At 50.4% G+C, this 27,990-nt stretch overlaps 2 protein-coding genes, 1 long non-coding RNA gene and 1 pseudogene across 4 annotated transcripts; 2 read left to right on the forward strand and 2 right to left on the reverse strand.

Annotated features, from left to right (window-relative positions):
• Window positions 1-3,658: 3,658 nt before the first annotated feature.
• Window positions 3,659-14,812, reverse strand: LOC129625248 (proteasome maturation protein-like; annotated as a pseudogene).
• DOHH (deoxyhypusine hydroxylase) lies at window positions 14,377-22,661 on the forward strand. Of its 2 annotated transcripts, none has more exons than XM_055547306.1 (5): window positions 14,377-14,581; window positions 17,174-17,503; window positions 19,224-19,300; window positions 20,672-20,912; window positions 21,989-22,661. In XM_055547306.1, the coding sequence occupies exons 2-5, from the start codon at window positions 17,230-17,232 to the stop codon at window positions 22,306-22,308; spliced, it is 912 nt and encodes a 303-aa protein (XP_055403281.1). In that variant the 5' UTR covers window positions 14,377-14,581; window positions 17,174-17,229; the 3' UTR covers window positions 22,309-22,661. The 2 variants fall into 2 exon arrangements, with proteins under 2 accessions (XP_055403281.1, XP_055403276.1); XM_055547301.1 differs by having other exon boundaries at window positions 14,378-14,590.
• LOC129627822 (uncharacterized) lies at window positions 20,103-25,690 on the reverse strand. Its single transcript, XR_008702676.1, has 3 exons — window positions 24,835-25,690; window positions 24,113-24,186; window positions 20,103-20,233 (listed from the first exon to the last, which is right to left on the reverse strand). It is a non-coding gene; the product is annotated as an uncharacterized LOC129627822 (long non-coding RNA).
• On the forward strand, window positions 22,853-27,985 carry SMIM44 (small integral membrane protein 44). Its single transcript, XM_055547309.1, has 3 exons — window positions 22,853-23,639; window positions 26,800-27,041; window positions 27,182-27,985. The coding sequence occupies exons 1-3, from the start codon at window positions 23,626-23,628 to the stop codon at window positions 27,418-27,420; spliced, it is 495 nt and encodes a 164-aa protein (XP_055403284.1). The 5' UTR covers window positions 22,853-23,625; the 3' UTR covers window positions 27,421-27,985.
• The last annotated feature ends 5 nt before the right edge of the window (window positions 27,986-27,990 follow it).

Consider the following 27,990-nt stretch of genomic DNA (forward strand, 5'->3'; position numbering starts at 1 on the left):
AACATAACTCTCAACCTCTGGGTCACTTGTATTTTTTTTTTTTTCAGTAGACAAAACAGATAAAAATCTCTGTTCAAAAAATGGGCAAAGGATCCAAATGGACGTTTCCCCAAAGAAAAGAAATAAATGGCCAACTCATGAAAAAAAATACTCACCACCTGCAATACAGGGAGAAACGCAAATCAGATCACAAAACTACCACTTCAGGCTACTGGATGGCTGTGATTTAAAAAAAATAATAAAACACCCCCCCTCCCCCACCACCACCACTCAGGAAATAAAATGTTGGCAAAGGCATAGAACCCTCATACATTGCTGGTGGGATTGTAAAATGGGGCAGCCACTGTGGGAACAGTTCAGCCAGTGCCCATAAAGTTATATGTAGAATTACCAGATGACCCAGCAAGTCCACTCCTAGAATTGGAGATCTGTGTGAAAATTAATTAACAGAAGCTTCATTTAAAATGGAGTTAGGGAGTTCCTTGGCAGTCCAGTAGTTAAGACTGTGTTTTCACTGCTGTGGCCACCTGGATTCAATGCCTCCTATAGTAGCTAAGATCCTGCAAACCAAAAAAAAAAAAACAAAAACAAAACCCAGAGAAAAACAAGTCAGAAAGCCAGAACTTGGCCTGCTTTCTTTGTTTCTTTTTGGCTGCACTGGTCTTCCTTCATTGCTGCCTATAGGCTTTCTCTAGTTGCAGTGAGCAGGGGCTACCTTTGTGGCAGTGCATGTTTTTGTTTTATTTTGTTTTTCATTGCAGTGGCTTCTCCTGTTGCAGAGCAGGGCTCTAGAGCTCAGGTTCAATAGCAGTGGCTCATAGGCTTAGTTGCCCCATGCCATATGAGATTTCCCTGAATCAGGGATCAAACCCAGGTCTCTTGTACTCACAGGTATATTCTTAACCACTGGACCACCAGGGAAGTCCCAGAACAGCATTCTTAAATCTTATTGTAACTGAATATGAACCTATGGAGCCTTCTAGGAACTAGGTCCTACCCCACCCCATGTCCTTCAATAGCCTCTTGTCCATAGAAAAACTTTAGACTCCTAGGTCTTCCTCGAATTCCAAAGGATAAATTTTATCAGTGAACGTGAAAGTCGCTCAGTCTTGTCCAACTGTTTGCAACCCCATGGTCTATACAGTCCATGGAATTCTCCTGGCCAAAATATTGGAGCCTTTCCCTTCTCCAAGGGATCTTCCCAACCTAGAGATCGAACCCAGGTCTCCCACATTGCAGGTGGATTCTTTACCAGCTGAGCCACAAGGGAAGCCCAGATTTTATCAGCGAAGTGAGAAAATGCAGAAAGAAAGGAAAACAGTCAAGCAACACAAAATAATATTAATTTAGACATGAAAGTCAAGGAAAGATATACCCAACTGAATGCAGAGTTCCAGAGAATAGCAAGGAGAGGTAAGAAGGCCTTCTTCAATGAACAATGCAAAGAATAGAGAAAAACAACAGAATGGGAGAGACTAACAATCTCTTCACAAAAATTGGAGGTATCAAAGGAACATTTCATGCAAGGATGGGCATGATAAAGGACAGAAAGAGTAAGGACCTAACAGAGGCAGGAGAGATTAAGAAGAGGTGGCAAGAATACACAGAATTGTACAAAAAAGATCTTAATGACCTGGACAACCACAATGGTGTGATCTCTCACCTAGAGCCAGACATCCTGGAGTGTGAAGTCAAGCAGGCCTTAGGAAGCATTACTACCAACAGACCTAGTGGAGGTGATAGAATTCCAGCTGAACTATTTCAAATCCAAAAAGATGATGCTGTTAAAGTACTGCACTCAATATGTCAGCAAATTTAGAAAACCCAGCAGTGGCCACAGGACTGGAAAATGTTAGTTTTAATCCCAATTCCAAAGAAGGGCAGTGCTAAAGAATGTTCAAATTATCATACCAGTGGGCTTATTTCACATGCTAGTAAGGTTATGATCAAAATCCTTCAAGCTAGGCTTCAGCCGTACTTGAACTGAGAACTTCCAGATGTACAAGCTGGGTTTAGAAAAGGCAGAGGAACCAGAGATCAAATTGCCAACATTTGTTGGATGATAGAGAAAGCAAGGGAATTCCAGAAAAACATCTACTTTTGTTTCATTGACTACACAAAAGCTTTTGATTATGCGGATCACAACAAACTGTGGAAAATTCTGAAAGAGATGGGAATACCAGACCACCTTACCTGCCTCCTGAGAAATCTGTATGCAGGTCAAGAAGCAACAGTTAGAACCTTGCATGGAACAAAGGACTGGTTCAAAATTGGGAATTGAGTATGACAAGGCTGTGTATTGTCACCCTGCTTATTTAACTTCTATGCAGAGCACATGAAGCGAAATGCTGGGCTGGATGAGTTACAATGTGGAATCAAGATTGCCAGGAAAAATATCAAAAACCTCAGATACGCAGATGATACCATTTTACTGGCAGAAAGCAAAGAGGAACTAAAGAGCATCTTGGTGAGGGGGGAAGAGGCAAGTAGAAAGCTGGTTTAAAACTCAATATTCAAAAAACTAAGATCATGGCATCCGGTCCCATCACTTCATGGCAAATAGAAAGGATAACGGTGGAAGCAGTGACAGATTTTCTCTTCTTGGGCTCCAAAATCACTGCGGATGGTGACTGCAGGCATGAAATTAGAAGACTCATGCTTCTTGGAAGGAAAGCTATGACAAACCTGGACAGTGTATTAAAAAGCAGAGACATCACTTTGCCGACAAAGGTCTGTATAATCAAAGTTATGGTCTTTCCAATAGTCGTGTACGGATGTGAGTGAAAGTGAAAGTGCTGGTTGCTCAGCTGTGTGTGATTTTTTTGTAATCTCATGGACTGTAGCCTTCAAGGTTCCTCTGTCCATGGGATCTTCCAGGCAAGAATACTGGAGGGAGTTGCCATTTCCTACTCCAGGACGACTTTGGGAGGGGGCGTTATTCAACCTGCCACATTTTTGGTTTTGGCACTGTTTTGTATTATGATTGCAGTGGGCAGATACACAAATTTACACAGTGATAAATTTGTATAGAACTTATATACCCACGGACCAATGAATACAAGTAAAACTAGTGAAATCTGGATTAAGGTGGTATATTGTTGTCAATGCCAGTGTTCAGTGACAATATTACACTAGCTTTGTATGTGTGTGTTCTCACGTCAGTACTTTAAATATTATGCACGTCAAATTATGGTAAAAAGACGACTATGAACAAGATGCATTTGTGCTCAGTCACTTCAGTCGTGCTCAACTCTGCTCCTCCATTCATGGGATTCCCCAGGCAAGAATACTAGCGTGAGTAGCCATTCCCTCCTCTAGGGGATCTTCCTGACTCAGGGATCAAACCTGGGTCTCCTGTCTTAGCAGGCAGATTCTTTACCATCTGAGTCACCTGCTGCTACTGCTAAGTCGCTTCAGTCACTGGAAATGGAGTGGGTTGCCATTTCCTTCTCCAATGCATGAAAGTGAAATGTCAAAGTGAAGTCGCTCAGTCGTGTCCGACTCTTAGCGACCCCATGGACTGCAGCCCACCAGGCTCCCCCGTCCATGGGATTTTCCAGGCAAGAGTACTGGAGTGGGGTGCCATTGCCTTCTCAGTGAGTCACCTGGGAAGCCCCTTAAAACACAGCCCCTCTATTTCCATCAGCACCCCACTACATTATAGCCGACCAAGTTTATCTCCAACCATCAAGTGGGGTTCTTCCAATAGTTCACTTTGTGACAGGTCATTAAGAATATCTTCTCGAATCTGGACATCCCTGGTAGCACAGTGGTTAAGAATCTGCCTGCCAACACAGGGGACATGGGTTCGATCCCTGCTCCAGGAAGATTCCACATCCTGCAGACCAACTAAGCCTGAGCGCCGCAAGAACCAAGCCCATGCCCTAGAGCCCGTGCTCAGCATTATTGCTGAGAAGCCACGCGATGAGAAGCCCGTACATAGCAACAAAGACCCACCACATTTAACATAAATTAAAAAAAATTTTTTTTAAGGGATATCTTCAAATCCAGTCATCTGATTGTTACCCCTAATAATATCCGGTGAAAGGTTTGAGCTTGGAAGAAATGGAAGATGCTGAGCCTGTGCCCCTTCAAATTCCATCTGCAATTTTAGTGGAACAAAGGGCCTCTGGATGTTTCTTAGTGTGGAAAAGTTCATTTTATCTCGGTTGGGCTGGAAAGTTTTTTCTGGCCATTCAAGAGGATAACCAGGCAAAAGTTCATTTTTTCACACAAGGAAAATCCTGTGGAGGAAGATCATGACTTTCAAAAAGTCCACTTGCTGGAAACTCAATAACTGGAATCCTGTCGTTTGGCTGAGATTCAAGTCCTCTGGCAGGAATCTTCCACTTCCTTGGGCATAGCCTCCTTGTGTATGTGTGTGTGTTTATTTATTTATTTATTTTCTTTTTGGCTGTGCTGGGTTTTTGTTGCTGTGCGCAGGCTTTCTCTAGTTGCAACAAGTAGGGGCTACTTTCCATCACAGTGCCCAGGCTTGTCATTGTGGAGCGCAGGCTCTAGGCGGGCGGCTTCAGTCGCTGCAGCACGCAGGCTCAGTAGCTGTGGCGCACCGGCTCAGTTGTCCCGTGGCATGTGGGATCATCCCGGACCAGGGATCAAACCCATGTCCCTCGCATTGCAAGGCAGATTCTTAACCACTGGACCACCAGGGAAGCCCTTCTGTGTGTGTTCTGCATGCAGTTACAGTCAGGGACAACTGGGTGAAGGGCACACTGCCATCTTCCGTATGATTTCTTACAGCTGCATACGACTCTGCAGTCATCTCAATGCAAATGTCTATTTCTAAAAAACTAAACAAACAAAAAATGTGACCACACCCTGCTGCTTGTGGGACCTTAGTTCCCTCACCAGGGACTGAATCCGCAACTACTGAAGCCTGAGCGCCTAGAGCCTGTGCCCTGCAACAAGAGAAGCCACTGCAATGAGGGGTCCTCACACTGCAACGAAGAGTGGCCCCCGCTCACTGCAACTAGAGAAAGCCCAGGCAGCAACGAAGACTCAGTGCAGCCAAAAATAAAAATTAAAAAAAAAAAAGATAACCAACAAAGACCTACTATGTAGCACAGGGAACTATATTGAATATCTTGTAATGATCTATAATGGAAAAGAATCTGAAAGAGAATATATATACGTATAACTGGAAAAAGAGCTATAGGTATATTCATACATACAAATGGACTTCCCTGGTGGCTCAGATGGTTAAGAATCCTCCTGCAATGCAGGAGACCTGGGTTTGATCCCTGGGTTGGGAAGTTGCCCTGGAGAAGGGAATGGCAACCCACTCCAGTATTCTTGCCTGGAGAATTCCATCCACAGAGGAGCTGGGCGGCATACAGTCCGTGGTGTCGCAGAGTCAGACATGACTAAGCGACTAACTTAACTTTTAATACATCCCAATAACTGAATCACTTTGCTGTATACTGGAAACTAACACAACATGTAAATCAACCGTACTTCAATTATTACAAAAAAAAAAGATCTTCAGAGCTGAAAGTGGGTTGGGTCCGACTCAGCACAGACTGCCCCTTGGTTATCAGTCTCCCCACAAACCTGCATGTTCAAGATTCCAAGTTCACAGAGGTACACAGGCCCAGCTTTTGGGCGTGGCACTCATTATCTGCTTCCTTCAGCCCTGGGTCTATCTCCTCTCACTCCCAGAGCTTCCCTGGGGCTGCTCACACCCGGCATGCAGTCCCAAGCCTTCTGGAGTCAACACAGCGCCTGGCCCACGGGGCAGCTCAGTGTGTATATAAGCCTGAGCCACCCAACGTGGCTGTTGATGGTGGCCCGCAAGCCAGGCAGGTCCGCTGTTAAGTCAGCTCTCTGGGATCAGCTTTTGAACACACAGGAGGACAATGGAAAAGTACTATGTATTTATACACTACTGTGTTTGAGATAGGACTTCCCAGGCAGCTCAGTGGTAAAGAATCCACCTGCCGTGCAGGAGCCACAGGAGATGTGGGTTCCATCCCTGGGTCAGGAAGATCTCCTGGAGGAGGGCATGGCAACCCACTCCAGTGTTCTTGCCTGGGATATCCCATGGACAGAGGAACCTGGAGGGCTATAGTTCATAGGGTCGAAAACAGTCGAGCACGACTGAAGTGACTTAGCACACTAACACACGCCAGGGTTCAATCCCTGCTTCTCTGGGAACTAAGATCCCACAAGCCCCAGGGTACAACCAAAAAAACAAAAGATAGGGCTTCCCTGGTGGCTCAGTGGTAAAGAATCTGCCTGCAATGCAGGAGACAGATTCGATCCCTGATCCAGGAAGACCCCACATGCCTCAGAGCAACTAAGCCTGTGCGCCACATCCCCTGAAGCCCACAAGCCCTAGAGCCAGTGCTCCACAGGAAAAATCACCACAATGAGAAGTCTGCATACTCCAGCTAGAGAGTAGCCCCCACTCACCGCAACTAGAGAAAGCCCGAACAGCAAGGAAGACCCAGCATAGACAAAAATAAATAAATAAATTAGTTTTTTAATGTCCTTTTTTTTTAAGATAACCAAAAAAAAATCTACTATACAGCACAGGGAGCTCTACTCAATATTTGTAATAACCTGTAAGGGAAAAGAATCTTAAAAAGCATGAAAATATGCATATGTATCACTGAATCACTTTGCTGTACACCTGAAACTAACACAACATTGTAAATCAACTAGACTCCAATAAAACTTAAAAAATGAAAAGTAACAACAATTGGGATATCAGCTCCAAGAGGCCAGAGGCTGCTCGTTCTCCGTGCCTGCCATGCAGCAGATAATAAATATTTGCAAAATGAATGACTGAATGTTTACATCAGCCATTGGCCTATCAAAGAGACTTCTCTGCTGTGCGTGGTATGTTGATGTTTTTCATTCACGGACCTCATGCTTGTTTGTTTGTTTTTGAATAATTATTTATTTTTTTTATTTTATTTATTTATTTATAATTTTTGTTTTATTTACTTTTGACTGTGCTGGGTCTTCCTTGCTGTGCAGGTGTTTTTTTTTTAGTTGCAGTGAGCGGCGGCTGCTCTCTAGTTGAGGTGCACGGGCTTCTCGTTGCAATAGCTTCTCTTGTTGCAGAGCGTGGGCTCCAGTTGTGACTTGCAGGATCTAGAGCAAAGCCTCAGCGATGTGGCTTAATTGCTCCAGGGCATCTGGAATCCAACTCATCTCATGCACATGCAGGCAGATTCTTTACCACTAAGCCATGTGGGAAGCCCATATGTAATTTACATATCTAAGTCCATTTATCTAAATTGTGGTGTTCAAGGGGCAAAGGCTCAGGTGGTAAAGAATCTGCCTGCAATGCAGAAGACCCAGGTTCAGTCCCTGGGTTGGGAGGATCTCGTAGAGAAAGGAACGGCAACCCACTCCAGTATTCTTGCCTGGAGAATTCCATGGACAGAGGAGCCTGGTGGGCTACAGTCCATGGGGTTGCAAAGAGTCAGAAACAACTGAGCAACTAACACTTTCACTTTTCAAGGGACATAGGAACGGGATAAGCCCAAAGGGCCTCAGAACAGGGGACAGAAAGTACCAGGCCCTTCTCGCCAATTTGTTTGCTCCCCAGCTATAAAAACAGGCAGACAATCCTTGTTCAGCGTTACCTCGCCCTGGCTCTCTGGAAGCTGGCCTGCTGCTCCAACTGCGACTAATAAACTCTATTAAATTCTAATAAACTCTTAACTCTAATAAACTCTCTTTCCTTCTGTGTCTCGTCTGAAAATTCGTTTCCAACTCTCACATGACATAAATGAGAGCACATTATCGAGTCTGTGCCTTGCTTTCTTCGTTTTTTTTTTTTTTTTTTAAATTCAGTCCTGTATTTATTTACTTTTGGCTGTGCTGTGACTTCCTTGTTATGTGGGTTTTTCTCTAGTTGTGCTGATCGGGGGCTGCTCTCTAGTTGCCATGCCTGGGATTCTCACTGCAGTGGCTTCTCTTGCTACAACGGGCTCTAGGGTCCTCCGGCTTCAGTAGTTGCGGCGCATGGGCTCAGCTGCCCCTCAGCATGTGAAATCTTCCTAGACCAGGGATCAAACCTGTGTCTGCTGCATTGGCAGGCGGATTCTCAACCACTGGACCACAAAGGAAGTCCTTCAGCATCTATTTTGTGCCAAGCATGGAATAGCAGTTGGGGATCCACTTAGTGAGTCAATGCATATTGACTCACAAGAGGCACTATCAGGAATTTTGTGACCGGGCCATGACGGGAATATTTACACCCCAAGAATTGGCAAACACTGCAAATCAGGGTTTTAAATTATTTTTTCCAGGTTGTTCCTTAACTGGCACACCATTGTATCTCATCATGGAGAACAAATTAGACATAAATCCCTGCTCTCATGGTGCTTATATACTAGTGTGTCCTAGTGGCGAAAGCGGTAAACAAAGCAATTAAGTAAAATGTACAGTAAAATATGGGCTTCCTGGGTGGCTCAGTGGGAAGAATCCACCTGCCAATGCAGGAGACCTGGGTTTGACCCCTGGGTTGGAAAGATCCCCTGGAGGAGGGCATGGCAACCCACTCCAGTGTTCTTGCCTGGAGAATCCCCATGGACAGAGGAGCCTGGCGGGCTACAGTCCATGGGGTCACAAAGAGTTGGACATGACTAACTGAGCGAGCACCCACACAAAGTAAAATATAGATGCTGTGGAGAAGAATAAATCAGGGGACTGGGTAAAGGACTGCAGAAAGTGAAAAGTGAAAGTGAAGTCGCTCAGTCGTGTCCGACTCTTCGTGACCAAGTGGATTGTAACCCACCAGGTTCCTCCATCTATGAGATTCTCCAGGCAAGAATACTGGAGTGGGTTGCCATTTCCTTCTCGAGGGGATCTTCCCGACCCAGGGATCAAACCCAGGTCTCCTGCATTGCAGGCAGACGCTTTAACCTCTGAGCCACAATTTCAATCCAAGGACTGCAGAGGCTGAGGTAATTAAAATGCTCAGGTAGGCTTCCTGGAGGAAGTATCATTTGCGCGAAGGAGCCAACACTTGCACTTGAGTGAAAAAGTGAACAAAGGTGTTGGGAGAAACACGTCTTCCAGGCAGTTGGCACAGCATACACAAAGGCCTTGGAGCAGGAGTGTGTCTGGTGTGTTGGAAGAACAGCGGGGAGGCCGTGTTTCTGGAGCAGAGTGGGCACGAGGGAGAGAGGGAGGAAAAGAGGGCTAGGAGAGGACGGGCAGGTCGTGCGGGGCCTTGAGGGCTGCAAGAGTACTCAGGCTTTTTACTCAGGGAGGTGGGAGCCCTGGAGTGCTGTGGGCAGAGGAAAGGCGGTGCCTGACTCAGGCGCTCACACGCTCCCTCTAGTGGCTGGTGCGGGGAGGGCAGACTGTGGTGGTGAGGGTGAGAGCTGTCGCTGGTGCTCACAGGCGCCCTCAGGTGGCTTCCTCGGGGAGGACAGAATGTGGGGGAATGGAGAGAGGTTGGGTGGGGGTGTCCAGGGTGGAGGCCACTTTACTGGTCCAAGTGAGTGATGATGAGAACTGAACGCTGAGGGAGGCAGAGGAGGAAGTTAGTGTGTTTTTTTTTTTATTTTTGCCATTTCAAATAATGTGGAAACGAATGCTTTTTTCACTTTTTTTTTTCACTCTTAGTGAAATTCCTCAAAATGGATTTGCAGACTCAAAGATTCCTCATTAAATAGTTAAAAACACTTTTCAAATATTTAACTTTTCAAATAACTTTTCAAATATTTCAGCTGAAATGCTGAAACATGGAGAATAGAAATTGTGCTCATTTTCCCCACCACCTATTTTTCGAACAGTTTATAATGAAACCTTTCAAGTACACAGAAAAATTGAAAGACTTTTACAATGAATTGTCATATGCCTATTGTCCACTTTCTCAATGAACACTTTGCTATTTTTGCCCTATTCTGTATTTATCCATCCTTTTATCCATTCATCAGTATATCTCACTTTTTAATGCATCTCCAAACAAGTTGCATACATCACATCCATTAGGATGGCTACTATCAAAAATAAAATAACAAGACTTCCTGTTTGCCAAAAGTTTTACTTTCCTTTTAGGTTCAAAGGATTCCTTAAGAAAAGAAACCACTTGTCAAACACACAATAAACAATTCCAATATTTAATAGAGGATTATTTGATTTAATTTCAAGATGCAGCCATTAAAAAAGGGAAATAGAGGGCTTTGCTGGTGGCTCAGTGGTAAAGAATCTGTCTGCCAATGCAGGGGACATGATTCAATCCCTGATCTTGGAAGATCCCACATGCCTCAGAGCAACTAAACCTGTCCACCATAGCTCTCTAGAGCCCAGGAACTGCAGCTACTGACGCCTGTATGCCTAGAGCTCTGCAACAAGAGAAAGTCATTGCAATGAGAAGCCTGAGTACCACAACAAAGAGTAGTCCCTGCTCACTGCAACTAGAGAAAGCCCATGCAAAAACAGCAAAGACCCAGGGCAGCCAGAAATAAGTAAATAATATTTTTTTTCAAAGAAAGGAAATAGAAACAACAGAGAAAAGTAACAGCACACACATCACCAGATTCGGCTGACCAACGTCCAAACTTGAACAGCGTTAGGAAGTCTCTTGTTAACAGGATAGGTCCCAGGTGGTGCGTCCAACCAACTGGTGAGATTTCAAATTGCAGTTTCGGGCACACCCACTTCTAATCCCAGGCAGAAAATTATATCATCATCAGTTTGAGCGCAAAATTTTAGCTCCAGGTTTTTTTTGAACTTTTGCAATGCTGTTTGTTTCACCTCGTGAGTCATAGACTTCTTAAACCCCAGGGGGTTGACCAGATCCTCAGAAGCTTAAGAGATTCCAGGATTCACTTCCTTTCTTATCTAAAGTGCTCTCTGGCTTGCTGTGCTTGCAGGAAGGGACAGAATCCCAGCAGTGTCTAGGCAGGTCAGAAGCAGGTCAGAGGCCTATTCCCCTGCTTCTGAAGTCTGAACAGGACTTCCTCCATTTTAATTTCCCTAACACTTCCCTGGTGGTCCAGTGGTTGCAACTTTGCCTTCCAATTCAGAGGGTATGGACAATTCAGAGGGTATGGGTTTGATTCCTGAGAAAGAAAGATGCCAGATGCCTCTTAGAAAAAAAAAAAAAAAAAAGAACCCAGAACATAAAATGGAAGCAATATTGTAACAAAGTCAATGAAGATTTAAACAATGGTGTACATAAAACAACAACAACAACAACAACAACAACACCAAAAAAAAAAAAAACAAAAAACCCAGAAAATAACAAGGGTTTCTATGAGAAAGTGGAAGAATTGGAATCCTTGTTTGTTGCTGGTGGGAACATAAGATGGTGCAGCTATAGACAACGGTTCAGCAGTTCCTCAAATAGTTAAACATAGAACTACTATATGATCTAGAAATTCCACTCTTGGGTATATGCCCAGAAGATTTGAAAATAGGCAATCAAAGAGGTACACCGCTTGTACACCAATGTTCATAGCAGCATTATTTACAATAGCCAAAAGGTGGAAACAATCCAAATGTCCACTGATGAATGAATAGATAAACAAATTGTGGTCCACTCATGCAATAGGAAGGAAATTTAAAAAGGAAGGAAGTTCTGACACATGCTACAGTGTGGATGAACTCTGAGGATAACTATGCTCAGCAAAATAAACCAGGCACAAAAGGACAAATATTGTTTGATCCCACTTGCTAAGGTTCCGAGAGTAGTCAAATTCATAGAGAGAAAATATGCTAGAGGTTACCAAGGTCTGAGGTTACTGTGAATAATGCTGTGATGAACATGGGTGTACAATTATGGAGTCCCTGCTTTCAATTCTCTCTAGGAGTGGAATTGTTGGATCACATGCAGGAGATCCTGGTTTGATTCCTGGATCAGGAAGATCTGTTGGAGAAAGGATAGGCTACCCACTCCAGTATTCTTGGGCTTCCCTGGTGGCTCAGGATGGTAAAGAATCTACCTGCAATGTGGGAGACCTGGGTTTGATCCCTAGAGAAGGGAACGGCTACCCATTTCAGTATTCTGGCCTGGAGAATTCCATGGACAGAGGAGCCTGGCAGGCTACAGTTCATGGGGGTCGAAAAGAGGCAAGAGACTGACACGACTGAGGGGCTTTCACTTTTTTGATGCTAATTCTATGTTTAACTTTTTGAGGAACTACTCCTTTGACATACTCCCTTACAAGCTCTCTTTGTAGGCAGCATCCTGGAGACAAAGCAGTAAAATGAATGAAGTGATTGAATTCCAACTCTATTTCATATTTCAGAAGTAGAGTTAACTGGATGGTTAGTATAGGGAGGTTAATAGCGCTTGCTTCTTGGAAGAAAAGCTGTAACAAACCTAGGCAGTATATTAAAAAGCAGAGACATTACTTCACCGCCAAAGTCAGTCTAGTCAAAGCTATGGTTTTTCCAGTAGTCATGTATAGATGTGAGAGTTGGATCATAAAGAAAACTGAGTGTTGAAGAACTGATGCTTTTGAACTGTGGTGTTGGAGAAGACACTTGAGAGTCCCTTGGACTGCAAGGAGATCCAACCAGTCCATCCTAAAGGAAATCAGTCCTGAATATTCATTGGAAGGACTGATGCTGAAGCTGAAGCTCCAATTCTTTGGCCAGCTGATGCAAAGAACTGATTCACTGGAAAAGATCTTGATGCTGGGAAAGACTGTAGGCAGGAGAAGGGGAGAACAGATAATGAGATGGTTGGATGGCATCACTAAATGGGTGGACATGAGTTTGAGCAAGCTCTGGGAGCTGGTGATGGACAGGTAAGCCTGGCGTGCTGCAGTCCATGGGATCACAGAGTCCCAAACGACTGAGTGACTAAACTGAAGTGGATGGTTCATGGTGGCTCCATTCACTTTAGGTGTCAGAAACCTTGTGCTTATCCTGATCGGAACTCTTCCAAATGCCATATGCAATCCAGCTGCAAATCCTGTTTGTTCCACCTTCAAAATTAACTCAGAATCTGAATACTTCTCTCTGCCTCCACCATCCCTCCTGTCTGTTTTCTTTTTTGGTGGGGAGGAGCGCCATACAGCATGTGGGATCTTAGTTCCCTAACCAGGAAGCAAACCTGTGCCCCCTGCACTGGGAGTGTGTCTTAATCATGGGACCATCAGGGAAGTCCCATAAAGTGTTTGTTAAATTAATAAATAAGTGAATGAATAAATGACTAGGTCAAGTCCTTTTTTTTCATTCCTTCCTATCTTGAGAAACCTATATGCAGGTCAGAAAGCAACAGTTAGAACTGGACATGGAACAACAGACTGGTTCCAAATAGGAAAAGGAGTACGTCAGAGCTGTATATTGTCACCCTGCTTATTTAACTTATATGCAGATACATCATGAGAAACGCTGGGCTGGAAGAAGCACAAGCTGGAATCAAGATTGCCGGGAGAAATATCAAGAACCTCAGATATGCAGATGACACCACCCTTATGGCAGAAAGTTAAGAGGGACTAAAAAGCCTCTTGATGAAAGTGAAAGAGGAGAGTGAAAAAGTTGGCTTAAAGCTCAACATTCAGAAAACGAAGATCATGGCATCCGGTCCCATCACTTCATGGGAAATAGATGGGGAAACAGTGGAAACAGTATCAGACTTTATTTTTTGGGCTCCAAAATCACTGCAGATGGTGACTGCAGCCATGAGATTAAAAGACGCTTACTCCTTGGAAGAAAAGTTATGACCAACCTAGATAGCATATTCAAAAGCAGAGACATTACTTTGCCAACAAAGGTCCGTCTAGACAAGGCTATGGTTTTTCCAGTAGTCATGTGTGGATGTGAGAGTTGGACTGTGAAGAAAGCTGAGCGCCGAAGAATTGATGCTTTTGAACTGTGGTGTTGGAGAAGACTCCTGAGAGTCCCTTGGACTGCAAGGAGATCCAACCAGTCCATTCTAAAGGAGATCAGCTCTGGGTGTACTTTGGAAGGACTGATGCTAAAGCTGAAACTCCAATACTTTGGCCACCTCATGCGAAGAGTTGACTCATTGGAAAAGACTCTGATGCTGGGAGGGATTGGGGGTAGAAGGAGAAGGGGACGACAGAGGATGAGATGGCTGGATGGCATCACCGACTCGTTGGACGTGAGTTTGAGTGAACTCCGGAAGATGGTGATGGACAGGGAGGCCTGGCGCGCTGCAATTCATAGGGTTGCAAAGAGTCGGACGTGACTGAGCGACTGAACTGAACTCGTATCTAATTGGCCACGCCCCTGAGACTTGACCACGCCCCAGGAACACTAAGCAAGCTGCGTCGCTTGCCGGCCCCACCTCTCGGCTGAATCGGGACAAACCATTTCCATTCGTCGTATCGGGTGGGGAGGCCGGAGAGAAAATCTCTTACGTGGAAAGGATGGAAGCTGCCCTTTTCTTTCCCTGAGAAGTGCCCGTAGATTCCTCATGATGTGTGAGTGAGCTATGGCACCATTGCTAACTCGCGCTTGCGGTAGCACTCACGCTGCGGAGCCTTAGATTGGATCCTCCCTCAGTGCTGCGTTGGTGCCTTCCGGTCTGGTCACGTGGGCGGCAAGATGGCGGCCCCCAGAGCGCTGTAGCAGTGTCGCGGTTGGTGAAGTGTTGGTGGCAGCGGCCGCGGAGCGGGTGGGTCCGGTAGGTCCTCCGATCTGGTAGCTCACTGGGGTGTTCTGGGGGCGAGGGGGACGGGGAGGACGCCTCACTGGGGTCACGGCGCTGGGATTCTTTCGCTGGGGAGTAGAAAGGCCTCCCTTCTGAGAGGTCCCGGCGAACAATTTCGCTCCAGTTCTGCAGACCCTGTCTCCGGGGATGCGCGTAATGAAGAATCAGCACGCGGGGCGCGGGGGAAGGTCCCATGTTGGGTGACCTCTTTCTCGGGGTTCTGGGAGAACCAAACTGTGAAGGGTCAGGTACTGGGAGACATACGTAAACGTATCTTGTTGTTCAGTCTCTCATTTGTGTCTGACACTTTGCTGCCCCATGGATTGCAGCATGTCAGACTTTCCTTCACCATCTCCCGGAGTTCGCTCAAACTCATGTCCATTGAGTCAATGATGCCATGAGACATCAGTTCCTGGGAGTCTCTTCCATGGAGCTTTGGGGACCCGGTTGTCGCTGGGGGATCCTGGGAGCAGCCCCGAGGGATGCCGTGTTAGGGCGACCTGCCTCTTAGCAGCAGCGGGGACGGGGGTTTAGTTATCGAAAGTCTTTTTGTTGGGAATTCTTGGTTTAGAGGGGGCCGATTTCGGGAATTCCGAACTTCCCTTCTTCCATCCCTTACTCACTCTTCATTGAAGTCTGTCTTAGTTGTGGCGTAAGGGATCTAGCTCCCTGACCAGGGTTCAAAGCCAGGCCCTGCATTGGGAGCTCACAAAGTTAGCCACCGGGCCACCAGGGAAGCCCCTGATGATCCCTGTTTTGAGTGCCACCTCCTTTGATGATCACCTGTGCTCAGACAACTGCACCTCCCTTATTATACCAGGTTGGCCCTAATGACTCCGCTGGGAGCCATACCCTGCTCGTAAGCTTCAGAAGCGTCCTCACTGGTCTGGAGGATGAAGACCAGCCTCAGCTGCATCCTTTCATTTTAATCCTTCCTTTCAACCCTGAGTTTGTGGTTTAGACCTTGACTCTGGAGCCCAGCTGCCGGGATCTCTAACTCTTCACTGGGTTCCTAGGCAAGTGCTTCACCTCTCTGTGCTTGGCGGCCCCTTCTGTAAAACACTGACGACCACGGTGCTTGTCTCAAAGGGTTATGGAAAGGATGGAGCAAGTTTAGGAATGTAGGGGCTTAGAATAGATGACTGTCACGTAGCACATCCTGTGTAAATGTCAGTTGCTATTATTGTTATGGTCATTGTTCTTTTTAAATTATTTTTTAAGATTTTTTTTTGGATGTAGATCATTTTTAAAGTCTTTGTTGAATTTGTTACAATATTGCTTCTCTTCTATGTCTTGGCATTTTGGCCACAAGGCATGTGGGATCTCAACTTTCCAACTAGGGACGGAACCTGCACCCCGCGTGTTGGAAGGTGAATTTTTAACCACGGGACAGCCAGGGAAGTCCCTTACTTTTCTTATCTTTTTTTTTTTAAAGTTATTATTTATTTTTTGGCTGTGCTGGGTCTTTGTTGCTGCGTGCAGGCTCTCTCTAGTTGCAGTGTGTGGGCTTCTCATTGCTGCGGCTTCTCTTGTTGTGGAGCACAGGCTCTTGGGCACTCGTGGGCTTCATTATGGCAGCACTCTGGCTCAACAGTTGTGGCTCGAAGGCTTAGTTGCCCCACAGCATATGAAATCTTACCGGGCCATGGATCACATCAGTGTCCCTTGCATTGACAGGCAGATTCTTAACCACTGGACCGCCAGGGAAGTCCATGGTCATTGTTCTTATTAAGGAATTGTGTGCTGGGAGTACAGGGGTGACTAGCACTCAGTCCCTGCCTTCAGAGTTTTAGCAACTGAACAACAATAACGTAGGATCTTAGCTCCCCGACCAGGGATGGAACCTGCGTCCCCTGCATTGGAAGGCGGATTCTTAACCACTAGACCACCAGGGACGTCCTCAGCAGCTCTATAAACAGTAGTAACACTATTTTTCAGTTTCTGTGGGTCAGGGGTCTGGGCCTGGTTTAGCTGGGTGGCTGTGGCTCTGATCGCGCGTGAGGTTGTGTGCAGACCCTGGCTGGGCTCTGTCATCTGAGGCCTGGACTGGGGCTGGGGGAGCTGCTCTCAAGCCGCCGCTCTCACCTGGCTGTTGGTGGGAGGCTTCAGTTTCTCCACCATGTGGGCCCCTGGAGCCACAAGGAGGAAACCACAGGGTCCCTTATGACGCTCCCAAGTCACAGCGCCATTTCTCCCATATCCTGTTATTCACCCGGGTCAGCCCTATCCGCTGTGGGGTCAGGGGTAAGGTCCACACAGTCCACAAACACCAGGAGGTGAGAGTCCCTGAAGGCCATGTTGGGGACCAGTCTCCACAGCCCCTCTGGCTGCTGTGTGGTGAGCAGACCAGCGGAGGTCATTGGTGAGGTAGATAGAGGCCACAGGCCCAGAGAGGAAAGTGCCTTAGGGAAGGCCACATAGCAGGTAGGCAGGGCCGGACCCAGGCTGTTCAGCAGTTTGGAAACCACCCCGCTGAGGTCCTAACTCTGAGATGAACAAGTCAGCTAGCAGCAAACGGCACCTTTGACCTTACATCTCGGTTTCCCCTCCCATCAGGTTCTCAAGTTGAGAGTCCCCTGGTTTAGCCCAAGGGGGAGGAAGGCGGCATCGCCATGGTGACGGAGCAGGAAGTGGAGGCAGTGGGGCAGACGCTGGTTGACCCCGGGCAGCCCCTGCAGGCCCGCTTCCGGGCACTGTTCACACTGCGTGGGCTCGGGGGTCCAGTGGCCATCTCCTGGATCAGCCGGGCCTTCGATGATGACTCAGCCCTGCTCAAGCATGAGCTGGCCTACTGCCTGGGCCAAATGCAGGACCGGCGGGCCATCCCCGTGCTGCTGGACGTGCTACGGGACACCCGCCAGGAGCCCATGGTGCGCCACGAGGCAGGTAAGCAGACGGGGTGCAGGCTGTACCTGGCGAGCGCTGGAATGGGTGGGTGGTGAATGCCTTCGACCATCTCTGCCCCATGTCTCAGCTCTACTGCCGAAGCACGAGAGCCAGGTAAATCCCAGGTAATGGATGGGTGTTGCCTTGAGCCAGTCCGGCTTTATGGGCCCTGAGATGTGAATTTCACGAGTCATAAATTGTGATCCCTTTTTGTTTCTGTTTTTTTGGTCGCTCCATATGGCGTGTGGTATCTTAGGTCTTTCACCAGGGATTGAACCCGCACCCCTTGCATTGGAAGCTCAGAGTCTTTACCATTGGACCACCGGAAGTCCCTGATCTCTTTGATTAAAAGAAAATACACAGACAATGCGGGAGACCTGGGTTTGATCCCTGGGTCGGGAAGATCCCCTGGGGAAGGCAATGACAACCCACTCCAGTATTCTTGCCTGGAGAATCCCATGAACAGCGGAGCCTGGCGGGCTACAGTCCATGGGGTTGCCAAGAGTCGGACACAACTGAGTGACTAAAAAAAAAAAACCAGTTAAAACTGGAAATACCATTCTTTGCTCATACAAAGACAGGCAGTGGCCGTAGCCAGCCAACCCAAGGTTACTCAGTCACTTTACTTACTGGACAATTTTTTATGGCCACTCCAGATGGCTTGTGGGATCTTAGTTCCTCAACCAGGGATCAAACCTGTGCCCTCTGCAGCGAAAGCATGGAGTCCTAACCGCTGGACTGCCAGGGAATTCCCTGGACAAATGTTCATGGACCATCATCTACTGTGGGCCAGGTGCTATTCTCACAAGAGGCTCAGATAGCCAGTGAGGGGCTGTGGTTCCATTTATGATTGTTCTTGGTCCTTTTGAATATTCCCTGAGATAATCTCCAGCTTTGCCAGGCTGCCTTGGACTCCTCTCAGGATCCCAACCATTGACTCTTCTGGGAGCTCTCCTTACAGAGAAATATTCGAGCCCAAACCTCAATTTCGTGTGTGTGATTTTCTGGAACACCCAGTCATGTTATGGTGCAAACGCTTACCTAAGTGTTAAGGAGGAAAATAAAGCCTGGGAGAGGGTGCCAGAGGTGTTGCCTTTTTTTTTTTTTGGCCTTTCCATGGGACGTGTGGGATCCTAGTTCCCTGACCAGGGATTGAACCTGTGCCCCATGCGTTTGAAACTTGGAGTCTCAACCACTGAACCGCCAGGGAAGTCCAGCATTGCTGTTTTTAATTGCTGGAAAGAGATCCAAGTGGAGTAAGGGAGTAATCTAGGTAGTTGTCTGGGGAAAGGGGTTCTGGGCAGTGCAAAGGCCCTGAGGCAGGATGGTGCCTATCTACTGACCCTCCTTGCCCACATCGCAGCTTAGAAACCTCCAGGTTTTCAGGGCTCTCCATGATGGACTCGACTCAGCAGACTGTTCTTGGCTCTCGCCACCCATGTCCCCAAGTTGTAAGGGCATGCTTATCTGCATCTCCCCTCTGGGCCATGAGCTCTAGGGGTGTGGGCCAGTGTGGGGTCTGAGCCAGTTTCCAGCAAAGTCTGATATCTGGGGAAGGGACACTCATTTGTGCAGATTCATTCAGGGATGGACTGGTCCCTGCTTCAAAACTCATGGCTGGGTGGCCCACCCATACGACACAGGCAGGGGTGGTGAGGGGGAAGGCATCTGGGGCGTTTCCTAACCAGCCAATGTACGCTCTCTGCCATGTTCTTCTCAGGGGAGGCCCTGGGGGCCATTGGGGACCCAGAGGTGCTGGAGATCCTGAAGCAGTACTCTACTGACCCTGTTGTCGAGGTAACACAGCACCCCCCCCATACCCACCCCCATCTCGGGTCCAGGAACTGGCCTCAGACCCTGTGTCTGGTTGCCAGGGTGACCACCCAGGGATGCTGAGAGAGGGCTGCAGTCAGGATGGATGCCGTCCACTGCCCCTTTGGGCAAACCTGAACTCTTTTCACTTTTAAAAACTGAACTCTTGATTCACACGTAACACCCACCCTGCTCCTGGCGCCAGCCCAGCCCCCACTCGCCTCTCTCCTAGCCTCCCACGGGCAGTCCCTCCATCGTGTAGGTCTCCCAGCCCACCCACCTCTCCACCTCCACCCAGCCTCATCCAGTGTCTCCCTGCCGCCGTCCCTATTTTTTCTTTAAACAACAGCTTTATTGAGATGTGTCACGTACCATAAAACCCACTCCCTGAAAGTGTGCATTTGGGTGGTTCTTAGTACATCCGTGGGCTTCCCTTGTGGCTCAGCTGGTAAAGAATTCACCTGCAATGCGGGAGACCTGGGTTTGAACCCTGGGTTGGGGAGATCCCCTGGAGAAGGGAAAGGCTACCCACTCCAGTATTCTGGCCTGGAGAATTTCATTGGACTGTATAGCCCATGGTGTCTCAGAGAGTCAGACACGACTGAGCGACTTTGACTTCGTACATCCACAGAGTTATAAAACCATCACCACTGTCTGATTCCCAGAACAGTCCATCCCCCCAAAAGGAAGCCCCATCCCCATCAGCAGTCACTCCTCCATTCCTTGCCCCAGCCCCTGACCACCAGGAACCCACTCTCTGTGTCTGTGGATCTGCCTGCTATTCTCGTTTCCTGTCAGTGGAATCACACCCCGCGTGTCCTTCTGTCTCTGCGTCTCACTGAGCACCGTGTTCTTAGGGTCCATCCGCGTGGTAGCCGGTGTCTGGGCTTCTCTCCTTTTCAGGGCTGAGTGATGCTGCTGTGTGTGGAGCGATCACATTTATTTATCCATCAACTATTAACTTATCCTGTGCCTCAAGACTCATGGTTTGCCATCACCTTTGGGACAGTAGTCTTAAGCAGTCTGGCCTGGCCTCCTCAGGCCTGGCCTCAGGTCATGTCTGTTGCTGGCACCCCCCGACGGTCCTGCCTCGGGGCCTTTGCACTGGCTCATCCCACCTGATGCCTTTCTCACCGGTCACCTCCGAGTGACTCCTCCTGACCCACTGTTCCCCTGTCACTCCCTGATCACAGCAGTCCCTGCCGGTTGTTTCCAGCCTGGAAGGATCAATTAGTCCAGAGTCTGTGGGCTGTGTCCCTGCTAAACCGGGAGCCCTGGGGGCTGGAGGGGGACCTGGCATGTCCACTCCCTTCCCTTCCGTCCCCAGCGGCTGCCTGTGCGCCCCTCTCCCTGCAGGTGGCTGAGACATGCCAGCTGGCTGTCCGGCGGCTGGAGTGGCTGCAGCAGCATAGTGGAGGGTCAGCGGTCCGGGGGCCCTACCTCTCTGTGGACCCAGCCCCGCCCGCTGAGGAGCACGACCTGGGGCAGCTGCGGGAGGCGCTGCTGGATGAGGCCCGGCCACTCTTCGACCGATACCGAGCCATGTTTGCCCTGCGCGATGCTGGGGGCAAGGAGGCCGCCCTGGCGCTGGCCGAAGGTGAGGAGGGGCTTCGGGGGTCAGGCTCGGGGCTCCTTGGCCCCCGTGGCCATATTTGTCACACAGAGCTGCATAGCATCCTGGGCAGGTGCATCCTGGGGCAGGTTCTCTTATTACCCCCCCTTCTCCGTGGTGGGAGCCTAGGCCCAAAGAGGCAGAGGGACTTGTCCGAGGTCACACAGCAGTCTCAGCTGCAGAGTTTGGGTTTGACCCCAGGGGCCCCCGTGACCGTTACTGGTGGCATTTTCATCTCAGCTCTGCAGGGAGCCCTGTGCAGGTCTGAGGGGCTGTGGCTCCTCTAGCAGAAAAGGAGAGGAGGGGCCTCTGGGAATCCTGGGGTCCCTTGCTCCCCTCCCCCACGCCTGAGGTGGCTGCTTCTGGTCCACAGAGTGCTCAGAGTCCCTCTGCCTTCCTGGAGCTTCCTGTCTAGCCAGGGAGATGCTGGGACATCACCACCACATGGACCCCAGGGCGGGAGTGCAAAGGGGGCAGGTGTGGGTTTGTCCTGGGCGGTTAGCTGCACAGTCAGGCGGGCTGGCCTCAAATCCCAGCTCTGCCTCCAGAGGACATCGGATCACAGGCAGGTCACTCCCGGGTCCAAGGCTGGGCCCCTCTCAGGAGAAGTGTGGCCCGTCTGTGTGGCTGTGCTGGTGAAAAGCCTAGGAGTCTGCCTCTCAGGGTCACTAAGACTCTATGGCGTGTGGGGATCATGCAGGAAACGACCCAGAAGCACAAATGTATAAGAGGCCTGCAAATCGCACTGGCAGTGTGGGCACAACACAGAGTCGGGGTGCAGGGGCACAGGACGGGAAGGAGGCAGCCATGCCCAGTCTGGCCTCCGGGGAGTGGGGAGGGAGGGCCGAGTTTCCAGAGCCCAGTGGGCCCACCCTGCTTCCCCAGTCCCTCTGGTGGCGTAGGGTCCCACCTCTGAACTCCGTGACTGGCGGTGGGGGTGTTGGGGAGTGCTCCCGGATTCGGGAACCCCCTTTCGACCCCTCTCGGTCCCTCTGTCCCCCGGTGCCCCGCGCCAGGCCCCCTCCTCGCTCTGTGGTGACCCTAACCTTCTTCCCCTGTAGGCTTGCGCTGCGGCAGCGCCCTCTTCCGCCATGAGATCGGCTACGTTCTGGGCCAGATGCAGCACGAGGCGGCAGTGCCCCAACTGGCGGCGGCCCTGGCGCAGCCCACTGAGAACCCCATGGTACGACACGAGTGCGCCGAGGCCCTGGGGGCCATCGCCCGGCCTGCCTGCCTGGCTGCCCTGCGGGCCCACGTGGCCGACCCTGAGCGTGTGGTGCGGGAGAGCTGCGAGGTGGCCCTGGACATGTATGAGTACGAGACGGGGTCGACCTTCCAGTATGCGGATGGGCTGGAGCGGCTGCGCTCACCCCTCTCCTAGGGCCTCAGCGGGGCGGTCTCCCTTTTGGACTCGGCGCATAAACCATGCTGGAGTGAATCGGATCTTGCTTCCCTGTCTTCCGGCCCCTTTTGCATCTTGATCGCAGGCTCCCGGGGGCTACGCTGAAGTCACTTCTGCCACTGAGCACGAGGGGAGGGGGACCGAGGGGTTGCGGGAACAAAGCTGCGTCTGGGGGGTTGGTGGCCCCGCTTCTCTAGGAATGAAAGGGCGTGGGGAAGGCACTGTGGGGAAACCCAGGCCCCCAGGGTTGGGGGTGTTGGAGCTGTGCTTTGTGGGGTGGGGTGGCCTGAAGCTAAGGGCTTAGGGAGGGCAAGCAGGTCCCAGGGACACAGCCTAGATGAACTATTAAATTATTTTTGCCAAGCGATGACTCTCAGAGTGTGTTGGGGGGCGGCTGAGGTGAGGGATGGCAGCTCTAAAGGAAAGTGTCGGAGACAAAGGCATGTGGAGAGCTCAGCTCTGACGTCTGCCCTGCCCGAGACTGTGTTACCAACCACAAGCCAGTGCTCCTGTTTCCCCATCAATTTCCTGGGCAGGAATAAAATCTGCCCAGCCAGTTCCCTCCAAGCCAGACCTCATCCTCTCCCAGCCTTTATTGGGGACATAAGGGAAGGGGTTTTGTGGTATGGCTAAGAGCTCGGGCTATGCGTTCCCATTCCCACCTCTGTCCCCTACTTCCTCCACCTGCAGTCTCCAGCAGCCCATTTACCGCTTTGTAAAATGGGTGTTAACAAGAGAACTCATTTCATGTGTGACACATTTTCACACCAAGAAATTCTCAATTTCTACATTGGCATCAGCTGGGTGTCTTACAACTCAGTTCAGTGCTGACACCATCTGCCCAGAGTAAGTGCAGACCCTCCAGGTTCAGGGGTCAGACCTGCAGAGTTGCCCCACTTAAGACACTGGTCTCGAGTCTGGACCTCCCATACTAATGATCGACTGGTTATAATTTGGGGCTCCCACCACCCCCTCAAGTCAGGAAAACAGTTTACTTAACTATTTATCATAAAGGAGACAAATGAACAGCCAGATGAAGAGGCGCAAAGTCCAGGAGGGTCCCTAGCACAGGAGGATCTGTTGTCCTCGTGGAGTTTGGGGCGGATGCTCTCACAGGCCCGGAAGCTCTCTAAGCCCCTTCCGGTAGGGTTTTCAACATGGGCGTGGTCTGTTAAATCATTCGCCATTGGCAATTAGCTCAGTTCCCAGCCCCTCTCCCCGGGTATACTCAGTTGTGTCTCAGTCGTACCCGACTCTGCGACCCCGTGGACTGTAGCCTGCCAGGCTCTTCTGTCCATGGAATTCTCCAGGTAAGAATACTGGAGTGGGTTGCCATGCTCTCCTCCGGGGAATCTTGACCCAGGGATTGAACCATGGTCTGTTGCATTGGAGGCAGATTCCTTACCATCTGAGCCACCCCGAAGCCCTCTCCCTGGGGTGGTGGAGCTGAAAGTTCCATCCCTCTATCCCAGAGTAGGTTCCCCATGCCACTGGGAGCCCCGCCCCCCAACCCAAAGCTGCCCCACCTCGTCTGCATCAGCTGACACCCAGGTGTGGTGGAAAGAGGCTGATTACGCACCTCAGAGGAGGCTTCCTTCATCCCATCACTAGGGAAATTACAGGTTCTTGGGAGCTCTGAGTCAGGTGCCAGGACGAAGAACAGATTTCCTGTTATCCTACAGCGTCACCCTCGGGTGCTAGCTGCGAGCCCTCTCCCCCATTTTACCCCAGGGCCCCAGCCCGTCTCGTCAACTTGGCCCTGTGGCATGTGGGATCTTAGTACCTTGACCAAGGATCAAACCCATGGCCCCCACACTGCAAGGCAAATTCCCAACCTCTGGACCATCAGGGAAGTCCCTGTAATTTAAGAGCAGAAAAACAACCACCATCACACACAGTCCTGACCCCATGCCTTCCAGCTCTGGCCCCCATAAGCCCTAGGAAGTTGTCAGACCCTCGCCAGCCGGTTCTCTCCCAAACCGGCGCCAACTAGGACTGCCCCTCAAGTCCCCAGAACTGTCCTTGCCCGCAGATGACCTGTGAGTGTGTGCTAAGTCCCTTCATCGTGTCCGAGTATGTGCGACCCTATGGACTGTAGCCTTCCAGGCTTTGTCCATGAGAATTCTCCAGGCAAGAATGGGTTGCCATGCCCTCCTCCAGGAGATCTTCCTGACCTAGGGATTGAACCCAGGTTTCCTGCAGCTCCTGCTCTGCAGGGGGATTCTTTACTGCTGAGCCACTGGGGAAGCCCACAGGTGGCCTCCCAGTGTCCAAATCTGGTTGTCACATCACAGTCTGCACTCTCCCCACTCGGGGCAGCCTCTGACCGCCCAGCCCCTCTGTTCCTGGGAATTTCTCAGGGACCCCGCCTCCGGCCCGCCTTCATCTCCCCTTCCTATCCTTCATTGGCCCAGGGCTGGGTCCTCAAGCACCACCCACATCCCAGCCGGGCAGCTTCATCCACTATTGGGGCTTAAATCCCATCTATGCTTCAATGATACCCACCGTTCTGACTCCAGCCGTTGGGTGGGGGTGGGGGAACGTCCTCGGAGCTCTTGACTCAGGGTCCAGTCTGCTGCTGCTGCTGCTAAGTCGCTTCAGTCGTGTCCGACTCCTAGCGACCCCATGGACTGCAGCCCACCAGGCTCCTCCGTCCATGGGATTTGCCAGGAAAGAGTACTGGAGTGGGTTGCCATTGCCTTCTCCGCAGGGTCCAGTCTGGATATCTCCAATTAGCTGATGAGGTTTCCCAAACTTAGCAGCGCTTAGACTTATTACCTCCCATAGTGGCTCCTCCTACAGGAAATGGAAACTCCTGTCATTCCAGGTGTTCAGCCTGCCAACACCAGGGTTTGATCAGTTTAAAATCTGCCCCAGCTCTGCCTACTCCGCCCCACTTTTCTGCCTGCACCTGGTCCAGCCTCAATATTGGCCATCTGAACCAGCGCAATCCCTCTGGCCCATCCCTGGCTCCCAATCTCACCTCCAGGATCTGTCCTCCCCACAACAGCCACCGGAGGGCGCCTGTGAGCACCTGAGTGAGATCCCACCCTCACCTCCACAGTCTGTCTTTCCCACAGCAGCCACCGGAGGGCGCCTGTAAGCACCCGAGTCCGGTCATGTCCAACAAGTCCAAGTCGGTCCTGCTCCAGGGCTTTTGCATCCAATAAACTTCTTCCATCTGGGAAGGAGATCAGCCCTGGGATTTCTTTGGAAGGAATGATGCTAAAGCTGAAACTCCAATACTTTGGCCACCTCGTGCGAAGAGTTGATTCATTGGAAAAGACTGTTGCTGGGAGGGATTGGGGGCAGGAGGAGAAGGGGACGACAGAGGATGAGATGGCTGGATGGCATCACTGACTCGATGGACGTGAGTCTGAGTGAACTCCGGGAGTTGGTGATGGACAGGGAGGCCTGGCGTGCTGCGATTCATGGGGTCACAAAGAGTCGGACATGACTGAGCGACTGAAATGAACTGAACTGAAACTTCTTCCCTCTGGTACTGCCATGGCTGGTCCTTTCCTCCTCTGGGTCTCTGGTCAAATATCAGCTAAACATGACCTTGGCTGCCCTATTGCAAACGTGAACTTCCCTCCTAGCAGCTCTATGCTGCCCTCAAACCACTGTTCGCTTTCTCTTTTTTTTTTAATTTAATAACATTTATTTTGGCTGCACTGGGTCTTCGTTGCTGCACACAGGAGCTTTCTCTAGTTGTGGGGAACAGTGGCTTCCAGCCGCAGAGCACGGGCTTTAGGGCGTATAGGCTTTGGTACCTGTGGCACATGGGTTCATTAGTTGCAGCTTGCAGGCACTGGCATGGGCTTAGTTGCCCTGTGGCATGTAGAATCTTCCTAGACCAGGGACTGAACCTGTGTCCCCTGCGTTTGCCGGAGGATTTGGAACCACTGGACCACCAGGGCCGCCCCACGGTTCACTTTCTAACACAACACAATCATTACTCTACAGTTATGCTTTTCTCAGAGTCTGTCTCACCATGTGCACGCATGCATGCATGCTAAATCACTTCAGTCACGTCTGACTCTTTGCAACCCTGTGGACTATAGCCTGCCAGGCTCCTCTGTCCATGGGGTTCTCCAGGCAAGAATACTAGAGTGGGTTGCCATGCCCTCCTCCCGGGGGATCTTCCCGACCCAGGATTGAACCCACATCTCCTGGATCTTCTGCAGTGCAGGTGGATGCTTTACCACTGAGTCACTTGGGAAACCCCCTATCTCCCCATCTTGACCGTCAGCTCCAGGAGGGCAGGGATTTCCCCAGAAGAGGGAGCAACCTGTGCTAAGGCCCTGTGGGGGGGTGATAGATGTGCAGGGTAGCACCTGGCAGTGGCTGTTGCTGAGTGAGGGAGGGGGGCAGTGGGCGGAAGTGATTTGCAATGTGATCACCCAGGCAGATGGTGGCCACAGGGGAGCCCCAATCCTCTTACCCAAAGCTCCTTAATACTTCCGCCAGGCAGGTCACCTCCGGGCCTCTCCTGCTCCGGGTGGCTGTCATGCCGGGGCTGGCGGCCGAGGAGGGAATGGATGACTGGAGCCCAGCCCCGCCACTCTATGAGGAGTACCGCCCGCCACCACTGGACACCATCCGCCTGCCCAGGTACGTGCTGTACCTGCTGCTGGCTGCGTTCCTGGTGGTGGCCGTGGCCTACGCCATTGTGGGCCATCTCATCAAGGACCTTGCCCACGATCTGGCTGGTGAGCCACTATCCACCACACCTGGCGTGGGCTAGTGCAGGATCATGGGGGGAGGGAGGTCCCAAGGGTCTCCCGTAGCCAGGGAAGAGGGCGGAAGGTGGCCATGTCTGGGGACGCTCCTCATCACCTTCCTGTCGCAGACTGGGCTTTTGGCCCGAAGCCGGACCAGGAGGACGCCCCCCGGGAGCTGCCCGAGAGCCCCGAGGGTGAAGACCTGGAAGAATTGGATCTGCAGCTGGCTCTGGCCTGGCGAGGCGAGGAAGACACGGGTGGGGGTGGTGAGGGGGCCCCCGCAGAAGCCCCCAACCGGGCCCCCCGCCGCCCCTCCATTGCCTTCAAAGATCCACCAGTCCGGAGCTCCTTTTGGAAGCTGGGCTGAGCTGGGCCCTGCCCGGGGGCCCAGGAGGCCAGCTCCAACCCCTTTGGTGGTTGTATTAATATAAAGTGGACTCATGTCCATCAGAGCCTTTTCTCCACTGATCCGCGCTGTCTCGACAGAAAACATGGTCTTTCTTGGCTCGCAGGCTCCAGAGGTTGGACACTGTTTTATTTGCATGCTCTGGCTTCCCCCATTCTGCCAGAGCCTAACCCAGCCCAGTTTCCACCAAGCCCTGGGCAACCTGTAAACCAAAAACACTAAGGAGATTAAAAAAAATAAAATCTCACAACAATAGCGGCCAACCCTTAGCTAGAGTTGTGGGATGCTAAGCAAGGCCTTTCTGTATTTTATTTCATTCAATCCTCCGAGGTGGGACTTGCTGCTGCTGCTGCTGCTAAGTCGCTTCAGTCGTGTCTGACTCTGTGCGAGACTTATCCACCCATTTATCAGATGGGAAAACGGAGGCATGCAGCCCAGACGTGACTTGGTTGGAGCAGAGAGAATTTTTTGCGGGATGAGGCCAGCCCAGCCAGTGACCTGCCTGGGGAAGCAGAGGCATGCCCCCTGGGC

This window comes from Bubalus kerabau, chromosome 1 (genome assembly GCF_029407905.1).
Source record: "Bubalus kerabau isolate K-KA32 ecotype Philippines breed swamp buffalo chromosome 1, PCC_UOA_SB_1v2, whole genome shotgun sequence".
NCBI classification, from domain to species: domain Eukaryota; kingdom Metazoa; phylum Chordata; class Mammalia; order Artiodactyla; family Bovidae; genus Bubalus; species Bubalus kerabau.

Coding starts and splice junctions, on each gene's coding strand:
- DOHH (XM_055547306.1), top strand. CDS start 17,230: ATGGTGACGGAGCAGGAAGTGGAGGCAGTGGGGCAGACGCTGGTTGAC. Junction 19,301..20,671: donor CTACTGACCCTGTTGTCGAG/GTAACACAGCAC, acceptor CTCTCCCTGCAG/GTGGCTGAGACATGCCAGCT. Junction 20,913..21,988: donor CGCCCTGGCGCTGGCCGAAG/GTGAGGAGGGGC, acceptor CTTCCCCTGTAG/GCTTGCGCTGCGGCAGCGCC.
- SMIM44 (XM_055547309.1), top strand. Junction 27,042..27,181: donor CCTTGCCCACGATCTGGCTG/GTGAGCCACTAT, acceptor TTCCTGTCGCAG/ACTGGGCTTTTGGCCCGAAG.